This window comes from Pituophis catenifer, unplaced genomic scaffold, assembly GCF_029215685.1.
Source record: "Pituophis catenifer annectens isolate HBS135680 unplaced genomic scaffold, rPitCat1.0.hap2 SCAF_3, whole genome shotgun sequence".
Taxonomy (NCBI): Eukaryota; Metazoa; Chordata; class Lepidosauria; order Squamata; family Colubridae; genus Pituophis; species Pituophis catenifer.
Window position 1 is genome coordinate 95340324 of NW_027256883.1, and position 27359 is coordinate 95367682.

The 27359-nt window shown below is 39.9% G+C and overlaps 1 protein-coding gene across 1 annotated transcript in view; it reads right to left on the minus strand.

Annotated features, from left to right (window-relative positions):
• The window catches only part of SEC23B (SEC23 homolog B, COPII coat complex component), a 33334-nt gene extending 7287 nt beyond the window's left edge, over positions 1-26047 (minus strand). The window contains exons 1-14 of the mRNA XM_070939141.1: positions 25960-26047; positions 23297-23529; positions 18605-18662; positions 16668-16754; positions 16269-16505; positions 16076-16161; positions 15658-15802; positions 13553-13711; positions 12710-12825; positions 10232-10355; positions 9843-9923; positions 8283-8372; positions 7393-7499; positions 5949-6102 (exon numbers count right to left, since the gene is read on the minus strand). Of these exons, the coding sequence (XP_070795242.1) occupies positions 5949-6102; positions 7393-7499; positions 8283-8372; positions 9843-9923; positions 10232-10355; positions 12710-12825; positions 13553-13711; positions 15658-15802; positions 16076-16161; positions 16269-16505; positions 16668-16754; positions 18605-18662; positions 23297-23517 (1665 nt within the window). The 5' untranslated portion in view covers positions 23518-23529; positions 25960-26047. The remainder of the gene's footprint in view (positions 1-5948; positions 6103-7392; positions 7500-8282; positions 8373-9842; positions 9924-10231; positions 10356-12709; positions 12826-13552; positions 13712-15657; positions 15803-16075; positions 16162-16268; positions 16506-16667; positions 16755-18604; positions 18663-23296; positions 23530-25959) is intronic.
• Positions 26048-27359: the final 1312 nt, after the last annotated feature.

Consider the following 27359-nt stretch of genomic DNA (forward strand, 5'->3'; position numbering starts at 1 on the left):
CGTTCTATGGCAACCCAGACCGTGTGGCCCTGTTCCTGAGCCAGGTACTTAGCTACCTCGACCTATATGGGCGCCTATATCCAACCCAGTGGTCCATGGTAGTCGCCATAACAACAACCTTAACAGGGGAAGCTGCTGACTGGGTAGCGGACCTTCACAATGATCATGCTCGAGAGCTCACTGATATTGGTCTGTTCCTGGAAGGACTCAGGGTGCGGTTTGAGGATGATACACGAACCCAGGTGGCTGAGGGGGAGCTCGTAGCCCTGAAACAACGGGGAAGTCCAGCAAAGGAATACGTAAAGGAGTTCCGTCGGCTCGCAGGGAGGGTGAGGGGTTGGCCCAAACGCATGCTTGTTCATCAATTCCATCTTGGCTTGGATCATGAACTAAGACAAGCCTGCGTATATCGGGGCATGCCACCCCGCCTGTCCGAGTGGTGTAAAGCGGCCATCGACCTGGACGTGGGATTGAGAGAGTTTCGGGTAAAGGGTGCTGTGAGCGCAATCCCCATCTGACGCCAGCCAGACCGACCGGCTCCCGTCAGAGCAGTAGGGAGAGGGGAGCTCGATCCCCGTGTGGCTGACTCCACACGCCAACCATTACGCTGTTTCCGATGCAACCAGCCCGGCCATAGGGCTCTGGAGTGCTCGTGGCCACCGGTTCAACCACCTGGGCCAAATGTTCCGACAACCAGTGGGAAGCCTCGTGGGCGACCATCTTCGGAGAAAACTAGAGCCCTGTCGCAGCAAGGACAGAGTCCAACTTGAACCACCACAGGGGGACCGGGTCCTGCTATACTCCCTGGTGTAGTCCCCGTGGTAGTGGCTGATAGCGATGAGGATGAGGATACCAGCGATCTGTTGGTAAGTGAGCCCATTCGTCCCTTCCTCATACCCATCACACTAAACCCGTTAAAGGGGCGGGACGGGTACAACACGAGGCCCTTATTGATTCTGGATGTACACGATGCTTGATGAGACGTGCTGTGGCCACCCGTTTGGGTATCCGGTTACGATCACTGAAACCCCCGATAACGTTCGAACAAATGGATGGGTCCACGTTAGGGGGGTCCCGGTAACCCAGGTCACAGAGTTGGTAAAGATGGAAATAGGGGCCCATTGGGAGTATATACGATTTGTGGTGGTGGATACGATGATCGAGCCTGTGATCCTGGGTCTGGCCTGGCTAGACAAATAGAAACCCGCGATCTGGTGGGAGGGGGACTTCAGGAAACTCCGTTTGCCGCTAGGTCCAGACCCGGATATCCAGAAGATCCCAAAAGAGCAAGGGGTGGCTTTGGGGATAGATAGCAATACATGTCCCATTGGTGTACCTGCCGTTTATGGGGACTTGGCAGCAGTATTTGACGAGAAAGAGTATGACTCGCTACCCCCACACCGACCCACTGATTGTGCTATCGAGCTAATACCCGGGGTGAAGCTCCCAAAGCCACGCATGTACACCATGACTCCACGGGAGGTGGAAGAGTTACGGAAATACATCGATAAAAACCTAGCTCGGGGATTCATACAACCCAGTCGGTCACGTATGGCTGCTCCGGTTCTGTTCAGGGAGAAGAAGGATGGGGGCCTTCGTTTATGTGTAGACTACCGGGGTTTAAATGCAGTGAGTGTGGAACCGGTGTATCCGTTGCCGTTAACGAAATATCTACTCGCTGCTTTGGCAACCGGCAAATATTTTACGAAATTGGACTTGCGGGAGGCCTACTATAGGGTACGAGTGAAACAAGGCGATGAGTGGAAGACCACGTTTAACTGCCCGTTGGGCAGTTATAAGTTTTGTGTTATGCCTTTCGGGTTACAAGGCGCTCCCGCGGTCTTTATGCAACTAATCAATGAGGTGTTACACGATTATTTATATCAAGGGGTATTGGTGTATTTAGACGATATTTTGATATACACCAAGTCTATGGAGGAACATATCGTGTTGGTACGCCAGGTGTTGGAACGGTTATTACAAGCTCAACTGTACGTTAAGGTATCCAAGTGCAAATTCCATTGCACAGAACTAGACTATTTGGGATATAGAATATCTAAGGATGGCATAGCTATGGATCCTGCAAAAGTAAAAACAGTATTAGACTGGGTAGCCCCGACGACTAGAAAGCAATTACAAAGCTTCCTTGGTTTCGCCAACTTTTATCGTCAGTTCATCCCAACATTCGCGCAAATCGCTTTGCCCTTAACAAACTTACTACGGACAAAGGGGGAGGGGCCTCAGTGACCGGGCCATCGTTTGGCTTGGACACTGGAGTGCCAAATGGCGTTCGAAACCCTGAAGCGCCAGTTCGCAGAGGCACCCATTTTGTAGCATCCTGACCAGGCGAAACAGTTCATAGTACAAATAGATGCCAGCGACATTGCGGTAGGTGCCGTGTTATTGCAGACTGATGTCCAAGGTCAGTTACACCCTTGTGCATACACCTCGAAAAAGTTCAGTTCCACGGAGAGGGGCTGGGCTATCTGGGAAAAGGAGGCGTTTGCTGTCCGTTGGGCTCTCCTCACCTGGAGACATCTATTGGAGGGAGCACAGGTGCCGTTTGAGGTGTGGACGGATCACTGCAACCTTATAGCGTTGCAAACACCCAGAAGGCTGTCCCCCAAACAGGTCCGTTGGGCTCATCACTTCCAGCGATTCCGGTTCACATTAAAATACGTGCCCGGAGGCAAGAATTTCCTGGCCGATGCTCTGTCTCGGATGCCCCAGTTCCAAAGCAAAAGGGACGAGGTAGTGCAAGCTATGATACCAGGCAAGGATAGGGGAACCGTAGCAGCCGTAACAACGGAGTCCTCGACAAAGTGGAAAGAGTTGATGCAAAGAGAGTTAAATACTGATAAGTGGTTTGGAGAAAACAAACATCTGCTCACGCACAGAGACGGGGTCTCATGGAAAGGGGACAAGATATATGTGCCTGAAGGGGTTCAGGGCTTAGTGTTACACCGATGCCATGACAATAAAGTGGCTGGCCATTATGGTTTCCTCAAAACACTACACCTAACAAGGCGGCAGTTTTGGTGGCCTCATATGAGGAAAGATATAGAAGCATATACACAAAACTGTTCTGTCTGCGCCAAAGCCAAGTCCTGCCCTGGAAAACCATTAGGGTTGTTACAGACTGTAGCCACCCCTACCCAACCGTGGGAGGAAATAGGGATGGATTTTATAGTTGACCTACCAGACAGCAATGGGAACACGGTTATCTGGACTGTTATTGATTTGTTCTCTAAACAAGCTCACTTCATTCCTTGCCAGGGTTTGCCGTCAGCTCGTAGGTTATCTAAATTGTTTGTACAGCACATATACCGGCTACATGGGGTGCCCCACCGTATTATATCTGATAGAGGGGTGCAGTTTACTGCTCGCTTTTGGAAAAGCTTCCTCTCAGCTATTGGATCAACACAAGGACTTAGTTCGGCGTTCCACCCCAGTACCAACGGGGCTGCAGAAAGAGCAAACGCAATGATAGAGCAATACCTCCGTTGCTATGTTTCATATCAACAGACCGAGTGGTCATCACTCTTGCCCTTTGCAGAGGTCGCCTATAATAACATGGTTCATAGCAGTATGGGTCTTACCCCTTTCCGGGTGGTGATGGGATGGGACTTCGTAGCAATACCTGAATTGAGTTATTCATCAACAGCTACCACAATGCCCCAAGAGTGGTCCGACAGAATAAGGACAGTATGGCCCCAGGTCAGGGAGGCATTGGATAAATCTGTTATCGCATACAAAACCCAGGCAGATAAAAAACGTGCACCATTCCAACCTTTTAAGGTGGGGGACATGGTATATCTCTCCACCAAGTACATCAAACTACGACTTCCTAGTAGGAAACTGGGACCAAAATATTTAGGCCCATTCCCAGTGGTGAGGACAATAAATCCTGTGACTGTGGTTCTAAAGTTACCTCCGTTACTGGGGAAGATCCACCCCGTATTTCATAGTAGTCTTCTCAAACCCGCCACCCACACCCAAACATTTGAACGTCCTGGTTCAATTACAGAGGGCCATTACGAGGTCCTCCATTACCTGGTTAAATGGAAGGGCTATCCAATAGAGGAAGCTTCCTGGATACCACAGAGCAATATGAACGCGAGTCGTATAGTTCGACGGTTTCATAAACTATATCCTCACAAACCACAACAATCTAATAATATGTGTAATTTGTCTCTTACAGAAGGACACTTGGTGAAAGGAGAGCTGCCTGTTGAGCCTGCTCGACACCGCTAACGCGTGTTGAAAGCATCGAGGGACATATACATACTTGGTGGTGGTGGCACTGGGTGCAGGCGGCCGTCTGCGGGGCGAGGGGGGTGGTATCGGGTGCGACGGGATTAGGACGTCTCCAAATGACGCTGCAACCAGCACCTTCAAGAACCAGCTGAGACGCTTCCGCGCTAACAAGAGTGTGGTGATAAACGGGGGCGCGGTTTAAAAGGGTTAATGAGAAGGGAGGGCTATATAAACGCCCGTTTCTACTACACTGTAGCACCGATTTCATTCGTCTTTACGAGTCACAGCGTGTAGCCGTCCACGGACGCGAATAAACCAGCGTGCCAAAAAGAACTGAAAGGGGTGCTGCTGTGTTTTGATTGCGTCTCGCACGGTCAACCTGAGAACTGCAACATGGTTTTGTGAAAGTGCCCAGAAATTTCAGTTGCTACAGCTAGGCTCCTACTTAGAGCTTGTTACTGGTCTTGCATGATGCTTATAATCAGTTTAATTATCTGAGTATCTCATTATCTTACTTATTTATGTACTTATTTATTTATTATTTTTACAAACAAATACTCCTTCCTCCTGGTCTGCTTCTACGCTTGCTTTCTATCCTAGTGCCTTAACCATAGACCAGGCCTGTCAAACTGGCGAGCTGGATACGTCATGCACAGGCTGCTCCCACCCCAGCTCTGCAAAGGCAAAAAACATCGCAATACGTCATGATCCGGCCTGTGATGCCAATGCACTAGACCAAACTGGACACTAAGATATATATATGAGAGGCCATTCTGAAGATGACCTTGTTTTCAGAGTTATCTTTCTTAGGCAAAAGGACAAAGGGTCCCTCCAGGATCATTTCTAGGCTAACAAAGGTACTTTCTTAAGAGCAGCATCTGGCTCCCATTCACTGTGCTTTTAGAAGAACAGCCAAAATCTTTTTCACCAAGTTTTTAATTTTTAGTTTTAGTTTTAATTAATATTTTGAATTTTAGCCATTGATAGTCAAGTTGAATATCCATATACTATAAAACTTTCATTCTCATGACCTTTAATTGGACAAAACAGTACATAATACGGCAACAATTTTCAACCGAGGTACCTCAAATGATCTAACTTACAAAACATGTCCAAAATCAGAGACCCATGACTCCCAAGGGAATGAAATTTGAGAAAGTTGTGACAGTTTCCCAGCCCATCTTGCATCCCTTGCCCCCTCCCTCATCCAGCAGCAGCCATTTGCTTGCCTGCTAAGAAGGAAAGATTCTGAAGGCTCATTCCCAAATTCCCACAATACTCAAAGGGGAAGCCAGCAGGAAATAGGAAGTTGCTCCTGCTCCTAATGCTCCCCCCACCCGCCTTTGGCCATTCTGTTTCCCTGTTTAGATAAGAAAATATATCTGAAACAATGACCTAACGGGCATGGGTTGTCTAGTCCATCTCAGTAGTACAATGTGGCCACATAAAATGAATAGTGTCCAAGCTTATTCCTTTCTGAACTAGCTAATTGTCACAAAATGAATTTATATATATTGAACCAATTATTTTCTGAAAAGCAAATTGAAAAAATACTAATCAGTATTTACACTTGGAATTTTCAAGACAAGGATCAAAGCTTTTGGAATGCAGAGTGGTGAGGGGAGTATGTCTGATCAAGCAATCTTCTTTTTGATTCTAAAATTCATAAGCTTACAATTGATCATACTCACAAGTCTAATTAGTTGCCTATCCAGCCATCGCAAGACATCAGGCCCTTCCTCTGATTCAGCTCTGTAGACACCCAATCGAGCCATCAGGACAGCAGCTGCTTCTTGGTCAAATGCAGCTTCAATGTGCTGCAACTGACTCTGTGCATCTGCCCAACTAATTTATGGCAAGAATTAGTAAAATTTAGATTATTAAATGCCATAAAGAACATTCTACCAATAATTTACAGAAGCTTATGTTTGTTCTAAAACATTTTTATATCAGCCACAAAAATGAACTGATGGTCCATCTCAGTTTCATAAGCTATTTTATTTCGGGTTTATACAATACACCAGGGCAGTGTCCCTTAATTACAATTTCTAATCACAGATTGGTTTTGATTAGTTTATTTTAAACCATGGTTGAGCATATCATCCAAATCCAAATCTCTGGTTAGCTGACTATCAGCAACCATCACTTGATAGGCATATTTCTTTCTTTCTTTCTTTCTTTCTTTCTTTCTTTCTTTCTTTCTTTCTTTCTTTCTTTCTTTCTATTTATTTATTTATTTATTTATTTATTTATTTATTTATTTATTTATTTATTTATTTCTCAATTTATATACCGCCCTTCTCCCTAAGGACTCAGGGCAGTGCACAGCCAGAATTAAGAACATAAACTACAAATATTAAGAACAATTAAAATATATATAAATATTTTATCTCCCATAAAGAACAGATTAGTCAAAATCATGAAGGGGGGGGGAACACGGTTGACCTTCACCTCAAATGTAAGGGTTTTGATTCCCCATAGGATTGCTGTATTTTTCTTCCTTCATTTTTTTAATATTTACAAGGAAGACTATAGAACCGTGATGGCGAACCTATGGCACGCGTGCCACAGGTGGCACACAGAGCCATATCTGTGGGCACGTGAGCGTTGCCCTAGCTCAGTTAATTTTCAGGCCTCCCGGGCTCACCAGAAGTCAGGAAACAGGCTATTTCTGGCCTCCAGAGGGCCTCAATGGGGGTGGGGAAGACCGTTTTCACCCTCCCTAGGCTCCAAGAAAGCCTCTGGAGCCTGGGGAGGGCAAAAAAACGGGCCTACCGGGCCCACAGATAACCTTTTTGCTGTCGTGTGCCAAAAGCGGGGGGCAGTGGGGGGGTCGCACGCACATGCACAGGGTGAGGGGGGCACTGAATTATGGGTGTGGGCACACACACGCGCGACCCCCCCATTCCCCCCTGCTTTTGGCATGTGACAGCAAAAAGGTTAGCCATCACTGCTATAGAAGGTTACCACAAAGGCTAGCTTGATAATAGAGAAACCAGGTGAGATCTATTATCTGTGGGACAATCAGCAGCTCATCCCCCAGTCACAATGCTAAGTATGCTCAAACAATACAATTGATGCAACAAAGAAATGCAGCCAACAGAACCAAACCTAATTATCATAAATTATTCTCACTTTCTAGCAACAGTAGTCACACGAATGCGCCTCTGTGTACTGGAATGCTGGTAATGTGTAACAAACTGGATAGCTCCTCTTCCACCCTGAGGTATTGGAGTGCTGTGCTGAAAGTTAATGAGATAAAAGTTGTCTAAAATACACCTTACATTTTAAAGACAGGTTGACATCATATAGGAGAAAAATGAAGTACAAGAGTATAATATACTCATTTACAACTAACACACTGGCTTCTTGGAGGAGCAGAGAATATGAATACTAAGATATAGTTCCAAGAGTTATTAGAACTAGACTGGAAGTGCAATAAACAATTTCTGCTTTAAATAAGGTTCAAATAACATAAAGCAGTTTTCTTTTTACTCTTAGTAAATGGGCCTAGAGTTGTCATTGAATAAGATCTGAGTTCCTGAAAAGACCATCCAGAATTTTAAATTATTCTTAGAGCGGGGAGGGGATAGGAGAATAAGAATGTGAGCATGCTTTTTTAGATAGGTTTGAGTCTTCTTTAAGATGACAAATTGATCTTACTGCAGCTTTTCCTTCCCAGCATTAGCTGCTCTTAATTCTAATAAAATCTTCATTAATCTCAAGTAGAGGACTTAGAACCTAGTTCTTCAAACAGATAATGCTAGTATTTCCTACTTGTATTTTAGCTCAGTAATACCTCTTCTTGGTCCACACCCAGATTCTTTTAAAAATATTTTACATATTTCATACAAAAGACTTCTCTGACTTATCTAAATATCTGATCCTTAATGGCATCAAAATTTCAGTAATAAGGCTGAGGGAATAACAGCATTTTTCTGCGCATGCTGTCTCCTTGGCCTCCTCATCAATGGAGTCTGCACTGTATACAACATTACAAAGATTTTTTAAAAATCTAGTCTCACCTGATTTACTACTTCAAAATAAATGGCAAGAGTCATGGAGGGGTCAAGTCCACAAATTTTCCATTGGTATGTGCCACCTATTCCAAGCTCCTGTGAGACAATTCAAAATTCAGGTTTTATTCTAAAATCTTAAGTCATATGTCATGTCATGTCATGCCACAGGTAGGTAGGTAGGTAGGTAGGTAGGTAGGTAGGTAGGTAGATATACACAGACAAACATAGATACACACACACTATAGCTTCTACATATTATTTAGACTTTACAGCACAAATTACCAATTTATATCCTTCATAATTCCCATATATAAACTGCACATTCTGAGGTACAATTCTCTAAATATTTTAAAGTATCAGTTAGAAATATATAATGTGAGTCAATCACCAATCCCCATAGAAGGAATCTGGAATTGAAAACTGCACTCTTTATTTTGTAATACATTAAAATTCACATTTAAAATGGACAAAGGCAGTGGAAAGAAAAAAAGAAAAAAACCCACAGGATATAAGTGTTTAATAAATGTAAACCTATAAAAAGAAAACTAAGTACAGGTAGTCCTCAATTTACAACAGTTCGTTTAGGCACCATTCCAAGTTATAACACCACTGAAAAAAAGCGATTTATGACAATTTTTCACACATATGACTATTGCAGCATCTCCATGGTGAAAATTCAGATGCCTGGCAACTGACTCATATATATATGACGCTTGCAGTGTCCCAGGGTCATGTGATCATATTTTGTGACCTTCTGACCAGCAAAGTGTCGACTGGCGGCCCCCAGGGGGAGAGCCTTTTCTGTGAGGGCACCCACCATCTGGAACGAGCTCCCCCCAGAGATACAGAAGATTCCGGATCTGCACACTTTCCGCCGTGCCCTCAAAACATTCCTGTTTCAGCAGGCCGGCCTGGCCTAACTTTCCCTTTATATTGCTTTTTGATTTTATTTTAAACTGGGATGTCTTGAATTCTCTAGGACCAGAGTGTTTAGTATATTTTAATTGGTTTTTTATTAATGTTTGTATTACATGTATTTTTATCGTTCGCTGTTCACCGCCCTAAGTCCCTTAGGAATAGGGCGGTATATAAATTTAATAAATAAATAAATAAATAAATAAATAAATAAATAAATAAATAAAGTCAATGGGGAAGCCAGATTCACTTAACAACCATGTTACTAACTTAACAACTGCAATGATTCATTTAACTGTGGAAAGAAAGATAGTAAAATGGAGCAAAACTCACTTAATAACTGTCTTTCTTACCGATGGAAATTTTGGGCTTAATTGTGGTCATAAATTGAGGACTATCTGTACATTAAACTACAAATAAGAAAGACCTGTTTATGCTAATGGAGCTTGGGAGCCCATTTTCACTGGAGGAGCGCTGGGGCCACCACAGGCGCCCCCAACACAAGTGAGATCGAGCTGGCCATGCCCACCCTGGCAATGCCCCCTGGCCCCTGAGGTCAAACACAACCCTGATGCAGCCCTCAATGAAATAAGAGTTTGACACCCCTGACCTATTATAAGTCAAGAACTACCCATCACCAAGAAAACTTACATTTTCAGAAACACTTGGCCCTTTGGCATTTAAGGATACACATGGTCCAATAGCTCCAGCTATCTTCAGTTCTCTACAAGTCTATAATAAAAAAGTTCCAAATTAAATTTCAAGCAATAATAACTGCCTAACTGATCTCTTGATGATACCTCAGCATGACAAACCTTTCCTTCCTTCATTTAGAACTGTGAGTTTCAAATAACGTAGAGATTATAAAATATTGAGATAATTCAACAATATTGTTAGCTTCCTATTGCTGCACAGAAACTATCCTGTAAGTAAAGGATGGAAAATCTCTCTGAAATCAAAAGCTACAGTAAGCAATGTAAATTACCAATTCTTTTGATTAGGAAAATATTCAATTAATCAGCAGTACCTGTGATACTTACTTTCACTTCTAGAGTTGCTCCAAAAGCCATTCGGAATTCTCCACTGACATTTTTGCTAAACAATCTCTGGAAAGTTTGCTTGAAGAGAGAAGTATTAAAAGAATCTCCCATCACCATATAACCGCTGAGGAAAAAAAGTCAGTGAAATATTGAGAATAATTGGGTTCATGAAGTATAGACCATAACACTGTTTCCTTGGTTTTTCTTATTGCATTAGGTGAATCTAGCCATCAGTTTGTAAAGCACGGTTTATGTCTAGAATTTTGTGAGAACCAAACCAATTTTAGCTTGTTAAACTAACAATACCTCAGAAGGGAAATGTAATAGTATATGAACATGACCTTGGGAGACGAGGTGAAGAAATGCTGCCTAGGAACCATAGCCCACAGCTCCATAGTGAGTGGAGGAAAAGACTCAGGAGGGACCTTCCCTAAGGCTGTAAAGGCAGGAAAATTGTTCTTTCACTTTTGCAAGATTCTGTTAATGTAGCTTTACAATAAACTAGAATTAGCTTATCTGGCATTGATTCCTGTATGGTCTATTTGATAACACTGACAGGAAGGTCGCAAATTGCAATCATGGTAAACTCAAGCAGATTGTTGAGGTCTCAGATTGTAATTGTGTGATTGCAGGGACATTGCAGCAACCATAACTTTGAGGACTGATTATAACTTCCACTCATTTAGTGCCATCACAAGTTTCAACAGTTGCTGAAAGAGTAGTCATTAGATGATCTGTAATGCAGCACTATTAACTGAAATACAATATGTCTATCTTGATGACTGAAGTAGAGCAGGAGAGAAAGACCATATGTTGCAAAGATTCTAGAACAGTTTCGTCTTCTCTCCTCCTATTAATTAAGGACAGACAAACCAATGTCAAGAATTAGGAACACTTTTACTTTTTTATAACCATTTCCTCCCATCCCCTTCATTTTCCTAGAAACATTAAAGAAAATAAAAGAAAACCATGAATAATGCCTTCTTATGGGAGTTTAAATCTAATATAAAAGTTTCTCAGGAAAGTAAGTCTTTAGTTCTTTTTTTGCTTCCAGTGAAACTCAAGTCTGTCCACATAGGCTTTTTAAAAATTCAATTTCCAATAGGCATGTTTGGAGCAATTCATGTTGAATTGAATAAGATGTATTCACAAGTAAGCATTAATGGATTGCATCAGTTATCTTACAATATGCTGCTCTTGCATAATAAATGCAGATACTTGACTTATAACCATTTGTTCAGCAACTGTTGGAAGTTACACTGACACTGAACAAAATGACTTGTGACTGTTCCCTGAATTTATGGCTGTTGCAGTGCACCCACAGTCACGTAATCAAAATTCAGTCATTTGGCAGCCACCTACACTTATGACCACAGGGGCACTTCAACTCCCTCCACCTGCCTATCTCCCTCCATATCTATGCCCTTTGGCCCCCTGCACTCTGTGGCCTCTGCTGCCTTAAGCTATCTTGCTCCCTCTGCTGACCGAGCATGCCTGGCCTGGTTCTTAGCAGAGTAACTGAGAGTGAGTGGATGGTCATATAAATTATCTAAATAAATAAATAAATGCAGCTGCATAACACTTCTTAAAGTCGCACATGGCAATTTCCTTGCAAGGCTTCGAGAAGATGCCTTACATGACCAGCAGCTACCTTGCAGACATGACTTGTCAGCAGCAGGAGCAAGTAGATAGTGAAGGTCAGATGGGGTGGCAGAATTCAGGTTGTCAGAGGCCTCAGAGTGCAGGGAGGCTGGACTGGGCTAGGGCAACTGGAGTACTGCACTGTACTGCTGGGCTGGGCTGAGCCAGCTGAAGCTTCAAGGAATGGCTGCAGCTTCATGCTGCACTGTGCCTCAGGGGCTTTTTGCAGCCCCAGAGCTGCAGTGCACCAAGAAGCCTTGAGCCGCAGTTGGTAAGCAGCCACAGAGTCACACTAAGGCTGCATTCTACACCACAAGGCAGGGTGCAGGATGGCCAAAAGGGCAGATGTGGAAGGGGAATAGGTAATTGGGAGAAGTTGAAGGAGAGGCAGTCCCTTACTGTGGAAGAACTGAGCCTTCGGCCCAGGAGGGACCAAGCCCAGAATGGCTTTGATTGGGGTGGGTCATTAACGACCAGCGGAATTTAGTCGTTAACAATGGCAATGAGGAATGCCAGGATTACTGTTGCTAGGCAATGTAGTCATGAGACATTGTACTTTATGATCACATCATATAGTGACAGAAATTCGAGGCCCAATTACCATTATAACATGACTATCCAAATATGCATATGGCTTCTAAATTACCTAAAAGATAAATGCAGTGATTTCAAATCACCATTTCTTCTAAATGTACACATACATGAACACACACACACGACTTTTACTAAACATTTTCTCCTCAGGGTGATAGAAACAGTTTAGAAGATCTGTGCTAATCAAGAAATGTATCTCTTCTTTGTAACAAACAACATTTTTACTCAGGATTAAGAACATACCCAGTTATATTTGTACAACATTTTATCTCCAGAAGACCAGTCTGATCAAGAGCACATGCATAAATATCAATGCAGTGTCCATTAGTAGCAGCACGATTAGACAATGCCTCATAATGCTGTGGAAATATAACAGTTTTAATTTATTTTAAATGACAGTTATGAGAAAAGATTATTCATAGTTGTTTAGCATGATCTAAAGGCACATAATTCAATAATGTTGCTGACTTTAGATCTAAAGTGGTAAAGGCCTGCATGTTCTATATACAAAGCTATGCACCCTGTGGAAGGGAGGTACAATTGTTCAATAAACATTAACAATAATTGGCTACTGAGAGCTTTCCAAACCGTTTTTCCTATAACAAAAATATCTTGAAGAAGAGAGCTGATACAACTGAGAAACCATAAAGGCTCATTTAAATACAAGAAATGCAGTGTTACATAACGTGTCTGAACAGAGGTTTATGTTAAAATTCAAAGTGAGAACAGTGTATGTCCAAAAAACTTAAATCAGGAAATAGTAGCATGAAAGGGGTTCAAAAGATCAAGGAAATAAAGGAATGGGTTCTTAATAAACAAAGTTGGACAGATGTAGGCAAAGATCCAAAACAAAGAAAGTCAACTAGAAATTAATATTAAAGATAAACTGGATTAAATAATGGCACTCAGAATATAAAAATTTGTAATTGTAGAAATATTGAACAAACAAGGCAGCTAAAGACAAAGTGAAAAAGCAATCAAGAATGCAAAGTTTCTGAAATTATTTGGCAGTAAAAGGTAAGTTCAGCAGAAAGTATGAAAGATAATGTTTATCTGATAGAATTCAAACTAGACACTAATTCTTACTTTCATAGCTTTCTTCATGAATCGTGCATTGTCTTTCTCTATATCATGCCACGACCAAATCGGAGTTTTCAGCTCATCTCCTACCACCATGCCTGGCCCTTGAGTTGGTGGCCCTCCAGTAAACAACATTATTCTAGCCCCAGTATTTGGAAATGATCCCTTGGAAGTGGGAGAAAAACAGAATAAAAAACAACAAATTACATAAATTACTAAATTAATTGTCAAGAATGTAGTTGACTATATCTGTCTTATTTGCAAATTAGGTCAATCATAGGTTGCATTCTTTTAAAGACTGATTTCCTAGAGTATCTGCCTGGCCAATCATCTATCAGGACTCCAGAAGTGCACCCTTCTCTGTTGCAGTGGCTGGAATGTTCCCCCAAGATTCGAATAGCTCTAACCCTACTAGTGTTTTAAAGGATTCTGAAGACCTCGGTATTCATCCAGGCTTTTGGACAAGGGTGACAGTAGTCCCCATTAGATTATGTGGGTTGTTTTCTTTTGTTCCCATCTCATTTTTTCATTCTTGCCATCTTTATTCTTCATTTTTGTTGCTTTTCTTGTCTTTAATGTTTTAAGCAATTGAGAGCAGCATGGTGGCCTAGTGATGAAGATGCTTGCCTCCCACTCAGAAATTTAAGAGTTCAATTCTAGGTAGTGGCAGATGTTTCTCTCCCAGAGCACAAATAAAAAATATCTGCTGTGAATTTTGCATGGTGTCAGGAAGGCCATCCAGCCACTAATTACTCAGCTCTGTCCAGTCACCCTGACTCTATTCTGAATTAAGGGATTTCAGGGTTGTAAAGTGACATTTTTAAAAATGTTTTAAGCAATTTGAAAATATTGAGAATTACTGCAGTCAGGTGGTATATACATTTAGTATTATACTTATTATACTATACAGAAAGATAAGACAGAAATTATGCAAAAAAGAAAATATACATAAACCAAAGGGAAAATATACTTTTAAAAAAGATAAGTAAATTTTAGCCGTCTTCTTTCAGTATTTCAAATGGTTTAAAAAATTGATTTGTAACAAGCTGATCTAAAGTATTAATACCCCTATTAGTCCATAAATTCCCTATATAAAGTATATCTGTTATTTTCAAACTGGTTTTATCCTAAAATGCATTTCTTCATTTGAATACATGTGAATTCATCAGAATTATACTAACATCCCAGTTCTGCCTACTAGCCATCAAAAAATTACCAATACTATAGAACTATGATTAGAAAAGAAAAAAGCCCATTATCATGATACTGAACTTTCTAATTGTGCCCATATTTTTTGATTGCTTGGATTCCATAGAGAAACAAAATCAAACTTTATGCCTAGTCTCCCTAATCAAAATATGATATATGAAAAGATCTAAAAAAAACACCTATGGATTTGTCCTCCCCATAAAAATAGTCTTCACAATTTTTTAGAAATGTGTTGATGGCATAAACATGGAAGTCCGATGACCTATGTCTACATATAAGAAGCATGACTTTTAAGAACAAGAAAAAAAACTGCTTATGGTCAATCATCAACACTTTTCAACATTCAGCACAATTGAATTTTTAAACAAAGGTTACAAGACATTGGATGATATTTAATATAAATTTATATCTGTTATGTGGTAACTACTCAAGATAGCTTACATTGCCAGTCAGTGTCTGATTCTGAATACCCATTCACACAGAGGTAGGACCCCAAAAAGCACAGAAGGATCTCAACCCTTCCTTTTCATAGCTGGAAAAAGGCACTGTTCTGTTAAAACGACAGCAAAACTCTTGAAGGAAATAAACAAATTGCTGGGCTGAGGTGAAAATAAGTGGAATTAAACACTCCTCACAGCCTCAGAATTAGCTAGTTGGAATTTCCAGGGAAAAGGGAAATCGTCAGACTCATTTGTGCCACATCCAAAAACATGTATATTGGAAAATACATGGCTTTCAAGTACCAGACAATACTAGTAGAGTTTAGATTACTTCTAAAGGTATTTAAGATTGTAATAAATGAATGAAGAAAGAAAGAAAGAAAGAAAGAAAGAAAGAGAGAGAGAGAGAGAGAGAGAGAGAGAGAGAGAGAGAGAGAGAGAGAGAGAGAGAGAGAGAGATACCTCTAGTAGTCCAACAGCAACTGACAAAGCTACTCCAGTGGATCGCAAGGGTCTCTTTCCTTGAGTAACTGGCCAAGGATCTCTTTGTAGTTCTCCTAGAAGATCTGTCATGTTCATGTCAATTTTGTGAACAGGCTGCAAAAATCTAGGTTTTTTTTATCAAGAGAGAAAAAAGGAGAGACAGAAAGATATATAATATTGTGAATTATGCACTGGGTACTTGTTTATTTGGAAAATGTTTAATCATAGATTCAAAATGTATCAATCAAACCTTCGTAGTTTGATTCACCTATTACCAGCTTTATATTTTCTCTTACATAGACGGCATAGCCTTTGATCTTAAATCTAAAAAGAAAGGCAGCTATTTCAAATAGTAAAAATAGGCCTGAAATATTCTTTGTTCTGCAGAGCTACATACCTGTTAGAAAGGTGAGGTGATTCTTGGGATTGAAGTGGTCTCCCTTGCTGAGTAGGGACAGCAGGCCTTGAAAGACCCAACATATCCTGACAATGAAAAACATCCATTATAAAATCAGAAAAACTTATAAAAAACATGAAATAAGAACTAGGAAATCCTTACAACTTTTCACAGAAGACAATGCAAAATATACCTGTATTTGTTTCGCTGATAGATCTTTAGTTCCTCTAAAAACGTAACTTTTGGAGATCCCTTCACAGCTCAATTCATGAACTTGAACCATTCGACCGAAGGTAATCAAGCCCACAAGAGCATCAGGAGGGAGCAGACTTAAAGACATTTGCAAAGATTCTTTCAAAGCTTGTAAGTCCTCCTCTTCCAAACATGTGTCTACCACATAAAGAAAGACCAGGGGTGTCTGAGGGCCACGCTTGATTGGGGAAAAAAGGAATACATATCACACAAATGTACACACAGTGAAATACTCTAATTTCCCTTACTATAAGCCATGGTAAAAACACTTTATTCTTATAACCTGTTGTAGAAATGTTGAATATAGTTATGGAATTTGAGAGATAACAAAAAGGACTACCTGGACTATATATTCTATTGTAGAAAACTGGGGCATAAGTTCTGCTGGCTGATTCACTTCAGATATGCCGGCATATGCTGGAGGAAACTGAAAAAATACACCAAGAATTAGAGCATGTGCTGAAAAATACCCATTCTTAATAAAATGCAATGTCAGCATTTTTTTCTTTCAATTAAACATATGAATCTTAATTCCATTTTATAATGGTTTCTGGCTTCTTAACATTTTGGTTGTAAACAAATGTAGGCATGATTTACAATTTTTTCCAAAATCATATCCCAGGTCTGCTCACCAATTTAACTATTATCTGAGTACACTGGTCTACAAATTTGGGGAAATTATCGACCTCCGAGATAAAATGTGCTAATTTTACATATTTTGATTAGATAAATTAGAAAATAGGTGATAAAGGTGCCGGTTGGCTAAAGTTTTCAAGATATTTCACAATAAAGATTTATACACAGGTGAGTATATTTGCCTACAAGGAAGGGAGGCATCTAATGATCATGATGCCTTGTAACTTCTCGACAAAGTATGGTAGAACAATGAAAATGGTACCAAAAGGAAGTGTATAAATTTATCTTCACTTTGAGAACAGCAAGGCAGATGAGTATGAAAAACACATGGAAAATTTGCTTAGGTCCTATAAAGCACTTGATGCAAACATGTCACTGAAAATTCATTACTCGCATTTAGACCATTTCCCTTTGAACTGTGGTGCAACGTGTGTTGAACATAGGGAGAGATTCCACCAGAATATCGCAGGCATGGAGAAAAGATACCAAGGGAAATGGAGTCTGTCCATGCTTGCCAATTACTGCTGGAAACTTCCCAGGGTTGATCCTACTGCAGTTCACAAGACAAAAGCCAAAAAGCACAGTTTAGACACCAAATAAAGATGGAACCTTGTCATTTAATCTGATGTTAGAGCTTGTCATTTTTTTCATGCAAAAGGCATGAAAATGTTACATGAAAACCAATAAATGAATGGAAAGTTATGTTATTGGTATCAATAAAAAGATAAATTTATAATGATTGATGTGGCACCATTTTCATTGCTATATCACATTTTGCAGAAAAGTTATGGAGCATAATTGCACAGCCCCTTGTAATTTTGAATTATTTTGATGCAATTTTGACCTAAGCTGTTATCTTGGAAACTGGAGCCAATTAATTTTTCTTTATTAGTGACCCAATTTCTGGTAAAATTTAGCTATTTTACTTTCTGAGGCTTTCTCCTTGTAGACCAGTGGTATCACCTTTGCATTCAATACAAAGCCATGGGTAAGAAAAATCATTTAAGATTTGTTGTGATGTTTGGATAAGAATGGTGTGCAAATCAATGGCAAATCAAAATCAGAAATCATCTATTTTCATATCTCATGTTATGATTTATTTAACAAGTACATCTTATTAAAGTCATACATCACATCAAGCTATCTTTTACAAACTATAATGGCTGTGTTTATAATACACGCAATGTGAAAATAAAAAAATAAGCATGAACCCAAGCAAGTGCTATGGCTTAATATGATGTGGTAACTGAGAAACCATAATTACAGGTATTGTGTTTCATCTAGAGATTAATAAAACAGGATTTCATGCTGCCTATTCTACACAATCTATAGCATGATTTCTAAATTATGATTAGCACGAGCCATATTTTAACATGAACTAATTGAGATTAAACTGGGCCATAAAGTAACCCAAAAACATTGTAAAAATCGAAGTGAACTCTTTGCTTAGAAGGCTTTGGCAATAATATTAATTAAATGGTACAAATAAAAAATAAAGAGTGATATGACAAACAATCATGGTATATAGTTGACCTGGGGGGTACAGTAGAAAGCCAATGGCATCATTTTAGCACCAACAGATGCAGATTTTTTTAAAAAATGTATTACAGGAATGTTGGAACATAACAGTTTTACACTTACCTGGTTCCTCTGAAAGCAGAAGTTACAAGCCCAAAGTTTGGCTCTGTAATCAACTTGACTATAAAAAAGGAATATATAAAAATAGCTGAAATCAAATTTTGAATTTTTAAACATTTAATAAAAATTACTGCATTCTGTTTCATTCACAAGCACTTGACACTGGGGTAATGATTAAGGTAAATGTATAACGCAAATAGGACCCCTACAAATTAACAGCAAATTGACTTGGGGACAACTCTCACCCTGGTCACCACTTCTTTACCCTCCTACCATCAGGAAGGAGATATAGAAGCATAGTCAGCCGCATAAACAGGCTGAAGAACAGTTTTTATCCATGTGCTGTTAGATTCCTGAATGCGAAATAACATCATAATTACGTAGTATTATTTTATTTATTATTTATTTTTATTTTATTTATTTGATTTGTATACCGCCCTACTCCCGAAGGACTCAGGGCGGTGAACAGCCAACTATAAAATACATAAATACACAAAATTTAAAAACCCGATAAAATCAAATTAAACTTTTTGGCCCAGACAAATTAAAATACCCCAATAATTTAAAAACAGATTAAAATTTACATATTTAAAAAGGGAAGAGATCAGGCCAAGCCCGCTTGATGGAATAAAAAGGTCTTCACAGCACGGCGGAAGGAGCGCAGATCCGGGATCCTCCGTATCTCCGGGGGGAGCTCATTCCAGATGGTAGGTGCCCCCACAGAGAAGGCTCTCCCCCTAGGGGCCGCCAGTCGACACTGTTTGGCTGACAGCACCCGGAGGAGTCCCTCTCTATGAGAGCGTACTGGCCAGTGGGAGGCTATTGGTGGTAGTAGGCGGTCCCGTAAATAACCAGGCCCTAAGCCATGGAGCGCTTTAAAGGTGGTAACCAAAACCTTGAAGCGCACCTGGAAGACGTGGAGCCCCATGGGGCTCCAGTGCAGCTCGCGCAGGAGAGGTGTTACATGGGAGCGCCATGTCGCTCCCATTACCACCCGCGCGGCCGCACTCTGCGCCAGTTGGAGCCTCCGGGTGCTCCTCAAGGGGAGCCCCATGTAGAGAGCATTACAATAGTCCAGGCGGGAGGTGACGAGGGCATGAGTGACCGTGCGTAACAAGTCCCGATCCAGAAAGGGACGCAACTGGCGAATCAGGCGGACCTGATAAAAAATCCTCCCGGTCACGGCCGTCAAGTGCTCTTCTAAAGACAGCCGTGAATCCAGGAGGACGCCCAAGTTGCGAGCCCTCTCCGTGGGGGCCAATGATTCGCCCCCAATAGTCAGTGATGGCGTCAACTGGCTATATCGGGACGTCGGAAACCACAGCCACTCGGTCTTGGATGGGTTGAGCCTGAGCCTGTTCCTCCCCATCCAGATCCGTACGGCCTCCAGGCACCGGGACATCACTTCAAGGGCATCAAGGGTAGTATGATGGACATGCAGGGCCAGTGCAACATGTAACATGTTCACACTAGTGCAATAGGACTGGGTGTTTTGTTAATATGATTTATTGGGTTAGGGATTTTCTATCTTCACTGTGAGTTGTATTGTGTTGGGGGGGGTGCCCTGAGGGAGCTCAACCAATCTCATTGTACATATGTTGTGCACTGACAATAAAGATTTGAAACATTTGAGACTTCTGGCTGATGTCACGGTGAGATCGGACAGAGAGAGCGGGTCTCTGTATTCCAGTGCTGAGTTCTCCCCATTGGTGGGATCCGAAAGCAGCCAAAGCCACCTTGGAGGGGCGGTGAAGCAAAGAGGGACGATCTGGGAGGTCTCAGAGAGTCGCAGCTCTCCTGCCTGACCCGGGGCTTACTTTTCCTCTCAGCCATGATGAGGAGAAGAGACAACCTAAGATGGCTGCCACAAAGTTGGGACAGCCGACGACCATCTAAGCTTTGAGCTGGAGCGGACTTTGATGAACAGTGTGGAACTGGGTGAGAGCATTTTTTTTTACCCAAAAGTTAACCCCAAAAGAGAAATCTAGGATTTACTCAGAACTCTGTTAAAGCAGCCATCAAATACTTTTGAGAAAACTACCAGACTGTAAGGAAAGAATTAAAGAGAGAAAGAAAATTTTTTCTTTAAAAACGCAGGAAATTGGACACTCAAACTGGGAAGACGTGTCATTGGGAAAGCAATTTAAAATGCTGGAATTACGGATTTAAAAAATTAACACTGTTTCTATAATTGAATTACAATTTAAAATAATTAAAACCAGATTTCTAGTAACAATATTGAAAATTAACCTGAGAGTGCCACCTGCTGATGAAAGGAAAATATATAAGGCTGGGAATACCCATTTAAAGGACTGTGACAATATTTACTGGACTATATACATCTATCCTATGACCACTGGCGATTTAAATGTGAGAAGACCTTTAATTAAAGGGACTCCTGAATGTTAAGTTACATGACTAAATTTATAAAGGAGACTTAAAGAGGCTTGGATAACTCCCTGGACTATGTAAATGGAACTGACCGACTACTTATGGAACATAAAGAACTGTGATTAGTGTATACTTTGAAGAATAACCTCAGGGTTGAACAAATGGTTCTTGGGCTATTGGCCAAAAGTGGAATTTATTAAAACAAGATAAGATGCAACATAAGGAGGAAACAAGCAGAACTTTGAACGAAATGGACTTGATGTTTCAAAGCATAAAGGATATTATACAGAAAGAACATAAGGCAATTATGGAATTAATGGATGGCATAGATCAAAAATTGAAAAATATTATACAAAGGACAATGAGTAATGACCAAGATGGCCAAGAAAGAAAGGAGCTAGCAGAAGGAATAGAGGGAAAAACAGAATTGAGGAATCAATGAAAAGAAGATAAGGAGTCATTATAAAATTAATAATGTTTGATGAATCAAACCAGGGGGAAAACATTCTAAGAGATCTGAAAACAGAATGGGACGAGCAGGAAGATACTTTGGGAAGGGAGACAGGGGTCTGGGTTGATAATTTCAAAGCTAGACTGTGGAAGAGGGTAGGGATAGGAGAAACATTTAGATTGACTAGGCAGGATGTAGACACAGATACAGACAGAGATAAAGATTTAAGAGAAGAATATGGGAGGCAAGTTTAAAAAAGAATAAGAATTAAAGTATTGATGCGGGCAAGAGATGATGGATAGAAGGCGGATAGGAAAAAGAAGAAAGAAAAAAAATATTTTTCTTTCTTTTTTTTATAATGGTGGCAGGAGGAGAAATTAGGAGAGATAGGAATGTGTTCAATAAGATATTGAGGGATTACTTGTACATATACCTTTACATTATGAAACAAAAGTAATAATAAAATGGGAAAATTAGAGATTGAATGATGGTATTATTAAGTAAGCTTAAATAACATTGTGATTGGTAAATGCGATTAAATAACGAAAAGAATTTTTAATATAAACGTGTATTAATACTAGAATCATATAGATTGGATGAAAGCAAAGAATATGAATAGAGTTATTTTGTATGTTTAAATAATATTGTGATTGGTATTAGAATAGTATATTGAAACATTGAATAATGAAACAATGAAGGATAATATTTTAATATAAATAGATTCAAAGAGGGAAATATGGGAAATATGAATAATAACTAAGTATTAAAAAGCGAAAAATTAGAGATTGAATAATGGTATTATTGAGTATATTTAAATAATATTATGATTTGTAGTTGAATAATAAAGTGAAACAATGAGTAATAAAACGATGAAAGAACATTTTAATATAAACAGGATAGTGGAATCATATAGATTGGATTAATAGTGGAATCATATAGATTGGATGAATGTAAAGAATATGAATAGAATTAATTTGTATGTTTAAATAATATTGTGATTGGTGTATTAGAATTGTATATTTAAATATTCAACAACGAAATAATGAAGGATAGTATTGTAATACAAAGGGAATGTCTTTTAATACAATGTTGACATGAATAAAAGTTAGTTTTGCATCAAAACAATCAGATTAACTGTAAACTTAAATTCTGATCTAATTATTTAAGGCAGGGATGGAAACATGTGGTCTTTCAAATGTTGCTACATTACATCTATTAGTAGCCTTCACCATCAGTAATGCTAACTAAAGTTGCTGTGAACTCTAAGTTCAGCAACATTTGAAATTCAACAAGTTCCTAGTCATACTTGAAAAGAAATCCATTTATCACCTTACTATGTACCTTTTTTCTTTTAAAATACTCAATATTATCTCCTCAATTAGTCGGAGTATGTGGATAATCTTAAAGTTAAAACTTGAAGAAGCATTTTGCAAAATTCAGGACTGAATCTACAATTGTACTTAAAAATATTTTCAATATTTCTGCATAAATACTGTCTAAAATGTGATCTGTTTTCTACACATCTTAAAACTGGATGAAGAGAATCCAATTATATGAACAAGTCAAAACATTATACTAGTTCATTTATTTAAGAAAATTGCGCAGGAAGCAGGCAAGCACGTGCGTGTGCTCTCCATTTATGTGCAGCAGGCGCACATGCCCACCACTCATGCAAATGGAGCTGTACACTCATGCACATCTACCCATTGTTCGCACAGAACCATCCTTTCTCCACCCCCCCACCAGTCTGCAAAACCAGAAAGGTTGCGGAACTGTGATGTAAATAATTTTACCACTTCACAGCAATCAAAACAATCCACAGACAAAACTAAATGTACTAAAAAAATACATACCAGAGTGGATTGAGAACAGTTTTGCAGGTTGGTCTACTGCATAAAACAGGCTCATACTGGACAGGTGGTAAATCTAACCGTTCTTTCAAAGGTGTTAGAAGACAAGCCAATGGAACAACCATTCTGGTGGCCTCCAATCTGCTGGAAGGCCAAACATTCCAACTGAAGCGAACTCCATCACGCTCTTCATTTTGTTGGATAAATTCTAGATAAGTCGCCATAGAATTGTATTTCTGCAAAACCAGAACACAAGTTTGAAATACAATTTTAGAGCCTTGAATAGAATGGCAGTTTCTTTCCACCCAATGAACTGAAAACCATGCACAGTATATAGTATATTATTCAGGTACTCAGAGGCTTCACTATAAAATTACTCAACCAGTGACATTCACCTGTAATATTGAGGGGAGGGGGTTGTTCTAATTTGATAACATGCTACAATGGCTGGTTCACACTTAACTATAACCATGGATTTATAAACACAAAGGGTCAATTCACATATTATGAACATAATTACCTTATTTGTAGTGCTACGTTTGAAAACAGCTATCATTTGTAACTCATTCATTCTTTCAGACAAGCAATTGTGTTCCTTTGCAAAGAAGGGTAAAATAAAAATGAAATAAATCCTTTTTTCATGCCTTTCTTTTGCCATTCTCCAGATGGTATTTCAAACAGTTTACAATTATAAATACTGTTTTGCCTTTTGTTTCTCTACACCTTTTTTTTGTTTATTGAACAATGTGTTTTTTGCTTCTGTCCTACATTTTTTTTTGACTAAAAAAAGAAATTCTTCTGGAGCATCTTTGATATTTTGAAATACTGAAAAGGTTAGCTTAATAGAATAAATATTATTGATGTCTATTGTATCCGTATTATAAATGATCTTTAACTAAACTTGGCCATCACATTTTTGCCAGGGAAATACAGGAAAAAAATAGGCAGACATTCAAAAAGGAAACAATAACTCTATATAATGCTACTTCATTGCTGTGGTTTAAGAAGAACAGGTATTCTTAAACAGCAGCTTATATAGCAGTGGGACTTTATGTAAAGCTAGTAGGTTAATTACTAAGTTTATGTAAAATGTAAGCTTGTGTAACAAAATCTATAATTGGGCCTCAGACTACCAAAATATATTTTAGACAAATCAGGTATTCATGGAAGCAATTATCATATATCAAGGATACATTCACAGCAGCTATCAAAAACAGCTTGAAGAGTTAGTTAACACACAACTTTGATAAAAGAGCAATCTATTTTCAAACTACTTAATAGAAATTTAAGGATGCATTTCTAATTAAATTTACTGGAAGTAAACTCATAAACTCAAAGCTAAATCACAATTAGGCACTAAGGTATGAACCAAGGCATTAAGCGATACAGGACTAAACGCTTGGGACAATGGGACATTGTGGATAGAGTCATAATACTATGGTAACACAGCTATGCAGGTAGTCTGACTTATGATCACAATTGAGCCCAAAATTTCTTTTGCTAAGCAAGACAGTGCGTGAGTTTTGCCCCATTTTATGACCTTTCTTGGCACAATTGTTAAGTGAACCACTACAGTTGTTAAGTTAATAACATGACTACTAGCTTAAGAATGGTTAAGTGAACCTGGCTTCCCCATTGTCTTTGCTTGTCCTGGGACATTGCAACTGTCATAAATATGAGATAGTTGCCAAGTGTCTGAATTTTGATTGATCATGGGGATGCTGCAATGTTCGTAAGTGTGAAAAACTGTCATAAATCACTTTTTCCAGTGCTATTGTAACTTTAAACGGTCACTAAATAAACTATTATAAGTAGAGGACTTTAATATATTCAAAGGGCAAATTCTTGTTGGATTTTTATACAGAAATAACTGAAATAAATTGGCAATACCACCATGCCTTTATATTAATTTGTGGCAGTGTCACAAACATTCATGTTACACTTTTTGAAAAAGAAATAGACCTACAAAAAGACAAGTTTCCTAAATGAAAGACTGTATGGATGGGCAACCATCATTCCCCAGATCACTTTTCTTGCTGCCCACCAATCTCTGTCCCACCTGATTTTTGTTTCAGATATTTTTAATGAAAAAACAAGAAAGCAGCATGTTGCAAAGCACCAACCTCCAGCACTGTACTTATTTACAATAATGCCTTTAGGCTTCAGAAGGTTGCACTGGCCAAGTTGAGAAGTATTAAGTACCCCAAAAGAAATTTTCCCATATAAAAAATTGCACACTGAACTGAAGAAGCTTCTCGGATGAGAAGGGAAACGTTTTAATTCAAAAGGAAAAAAAAATCCCAAGGAAGTCCAGTTGCCTTCTTGAAAAGCACCTTTGGGAGAGCCCATTAAACAGTCAGTTCTAATTTACTGGTGATGATGCTCTCTGTGTATATAACATACCGACGGCCAACAGTTACAAACGGTTCAGTAAACGAGTGACTGAACTGACGGGAATTCTTCCGTTAACCGGCTAACGCTTCAAGAGAGGAGAGAAGGAGCCGGAAAGAAGTTCAAACCGGGGCGGGGGTGGGGGAGAGGCCCAAAGGCCGAGAAGGCGCTGCCAGGCACCCCTCCTCCCCCCCAACAGCCTCCGATGCCCCCCAATGGCCACCTCGAAGAGGAAACATTCAGGAGAAGAAGAAAAAGGGGGGAAAAAATCCAACCTCTCGACAGCTCACGAGACACGAACTCCCCTCTTCTGCGCTTCCTCTCCTCCCTTCGCGTCAAAGAAGAGCGGCTGCCTCTTCGCCGCCTGGACCTGCTTCCACGGCTAAGCCACGCCCACGTCGCTAAGGCCAGCTCAGCACCACCTCGCCCGGACTTAAAATGGGGGCTGTAGCATCAGCTCCTGCCTCTCTCGCCTTCTTTCAGTTCCTGGTGATTTCGAACGCCGCGATCCGAAGGGCAGATAGAGAAGCCGGCTGCCCGCGCTAACTACAAAAGCAATCGGGAACTTTGATTTCTAAAGAGCTGGTTGCGCTGACCTAACTTTTTCTCTATTCCAATGGTTTAGATTAGAAGAGTATTTTGGCCGCTGAGGAAGGTGGTGTCGCCTTTATGCCGTTGAGTATAATATGATTCTCCCTTCAGTCTGGGGAATTGCCCTCTTCCAAAATGGCAAACGGGGGAAGGCAGGCAGAGAACAGTCATAGATGTTGGAAAAGAGGGTCAGTTGCTTTTTCCGTTTGTGAATATAGTTAAGAGAGTACAAAGGAAGTAATTCGGGCTGTGCTGAGCTTTATCGCTGCTTTTCTCGTCCCTCCTACCTGCTACAATAACCGATGGAGCCGAAAGTAACAGTTCATACTTCGTGTAACACGGGCTTTATTTAAGCAAATGTTTTATTTTTTTTCTAGTTTCTTTAACGCTGATGAAAACAAGGGAGCGGTTTTATCCATGTGGCAAGCAAATTAGGATTTCCTGAATGTGGCAGAGTGGCACATATTGATGCAGCAAAGGTGTTCTTTGTACTGCAGATCCTAGTGTTGTGACTCAAGCTGAGAAAAGGGGGCAGCTGAGCACCAGGCTTCTTGATCTCTGTCTCTTGGCAATAGCTGAGAGGCTGTTAGTCAAGACAAGTTTCTATTCAAAATTGAAATAAATTTTAAACATTTATTAACAAAAACTATAGAACCTGGGTTTTTTTTTTCAGACCCTGGTTAGGTATGCCTCGTGTAGTAACATATCACCATGGAAGCTCCTACAGAAAGAAGCAAGAGACTATTTCATTCAAAGACTAATATAATATATAAATTATAATTTAGAATGATACAGTATCCAAAAGGTATAAAATACTGGCACAGATTCTGTACTGTCACAGATAATTAAGCAGTTATCCCCTTTCAATATCTGCAGGCAACGTTAGAGTCATTCAGAGAGACTTATTTCTCTCAAGGTACCAAAGATAAAATTAGTTTGGTTGTTGTGGATTTAATAAGACAAACACAACTTTTGGATTAATCAGAGACAATTTGTATATTGCACAATAGGTTCAAGGCTCTGTACATGAAGCGTTGAAAAAAGACAGAAATTAGGTACAATGGTTTTATACCCTTCTAGACAA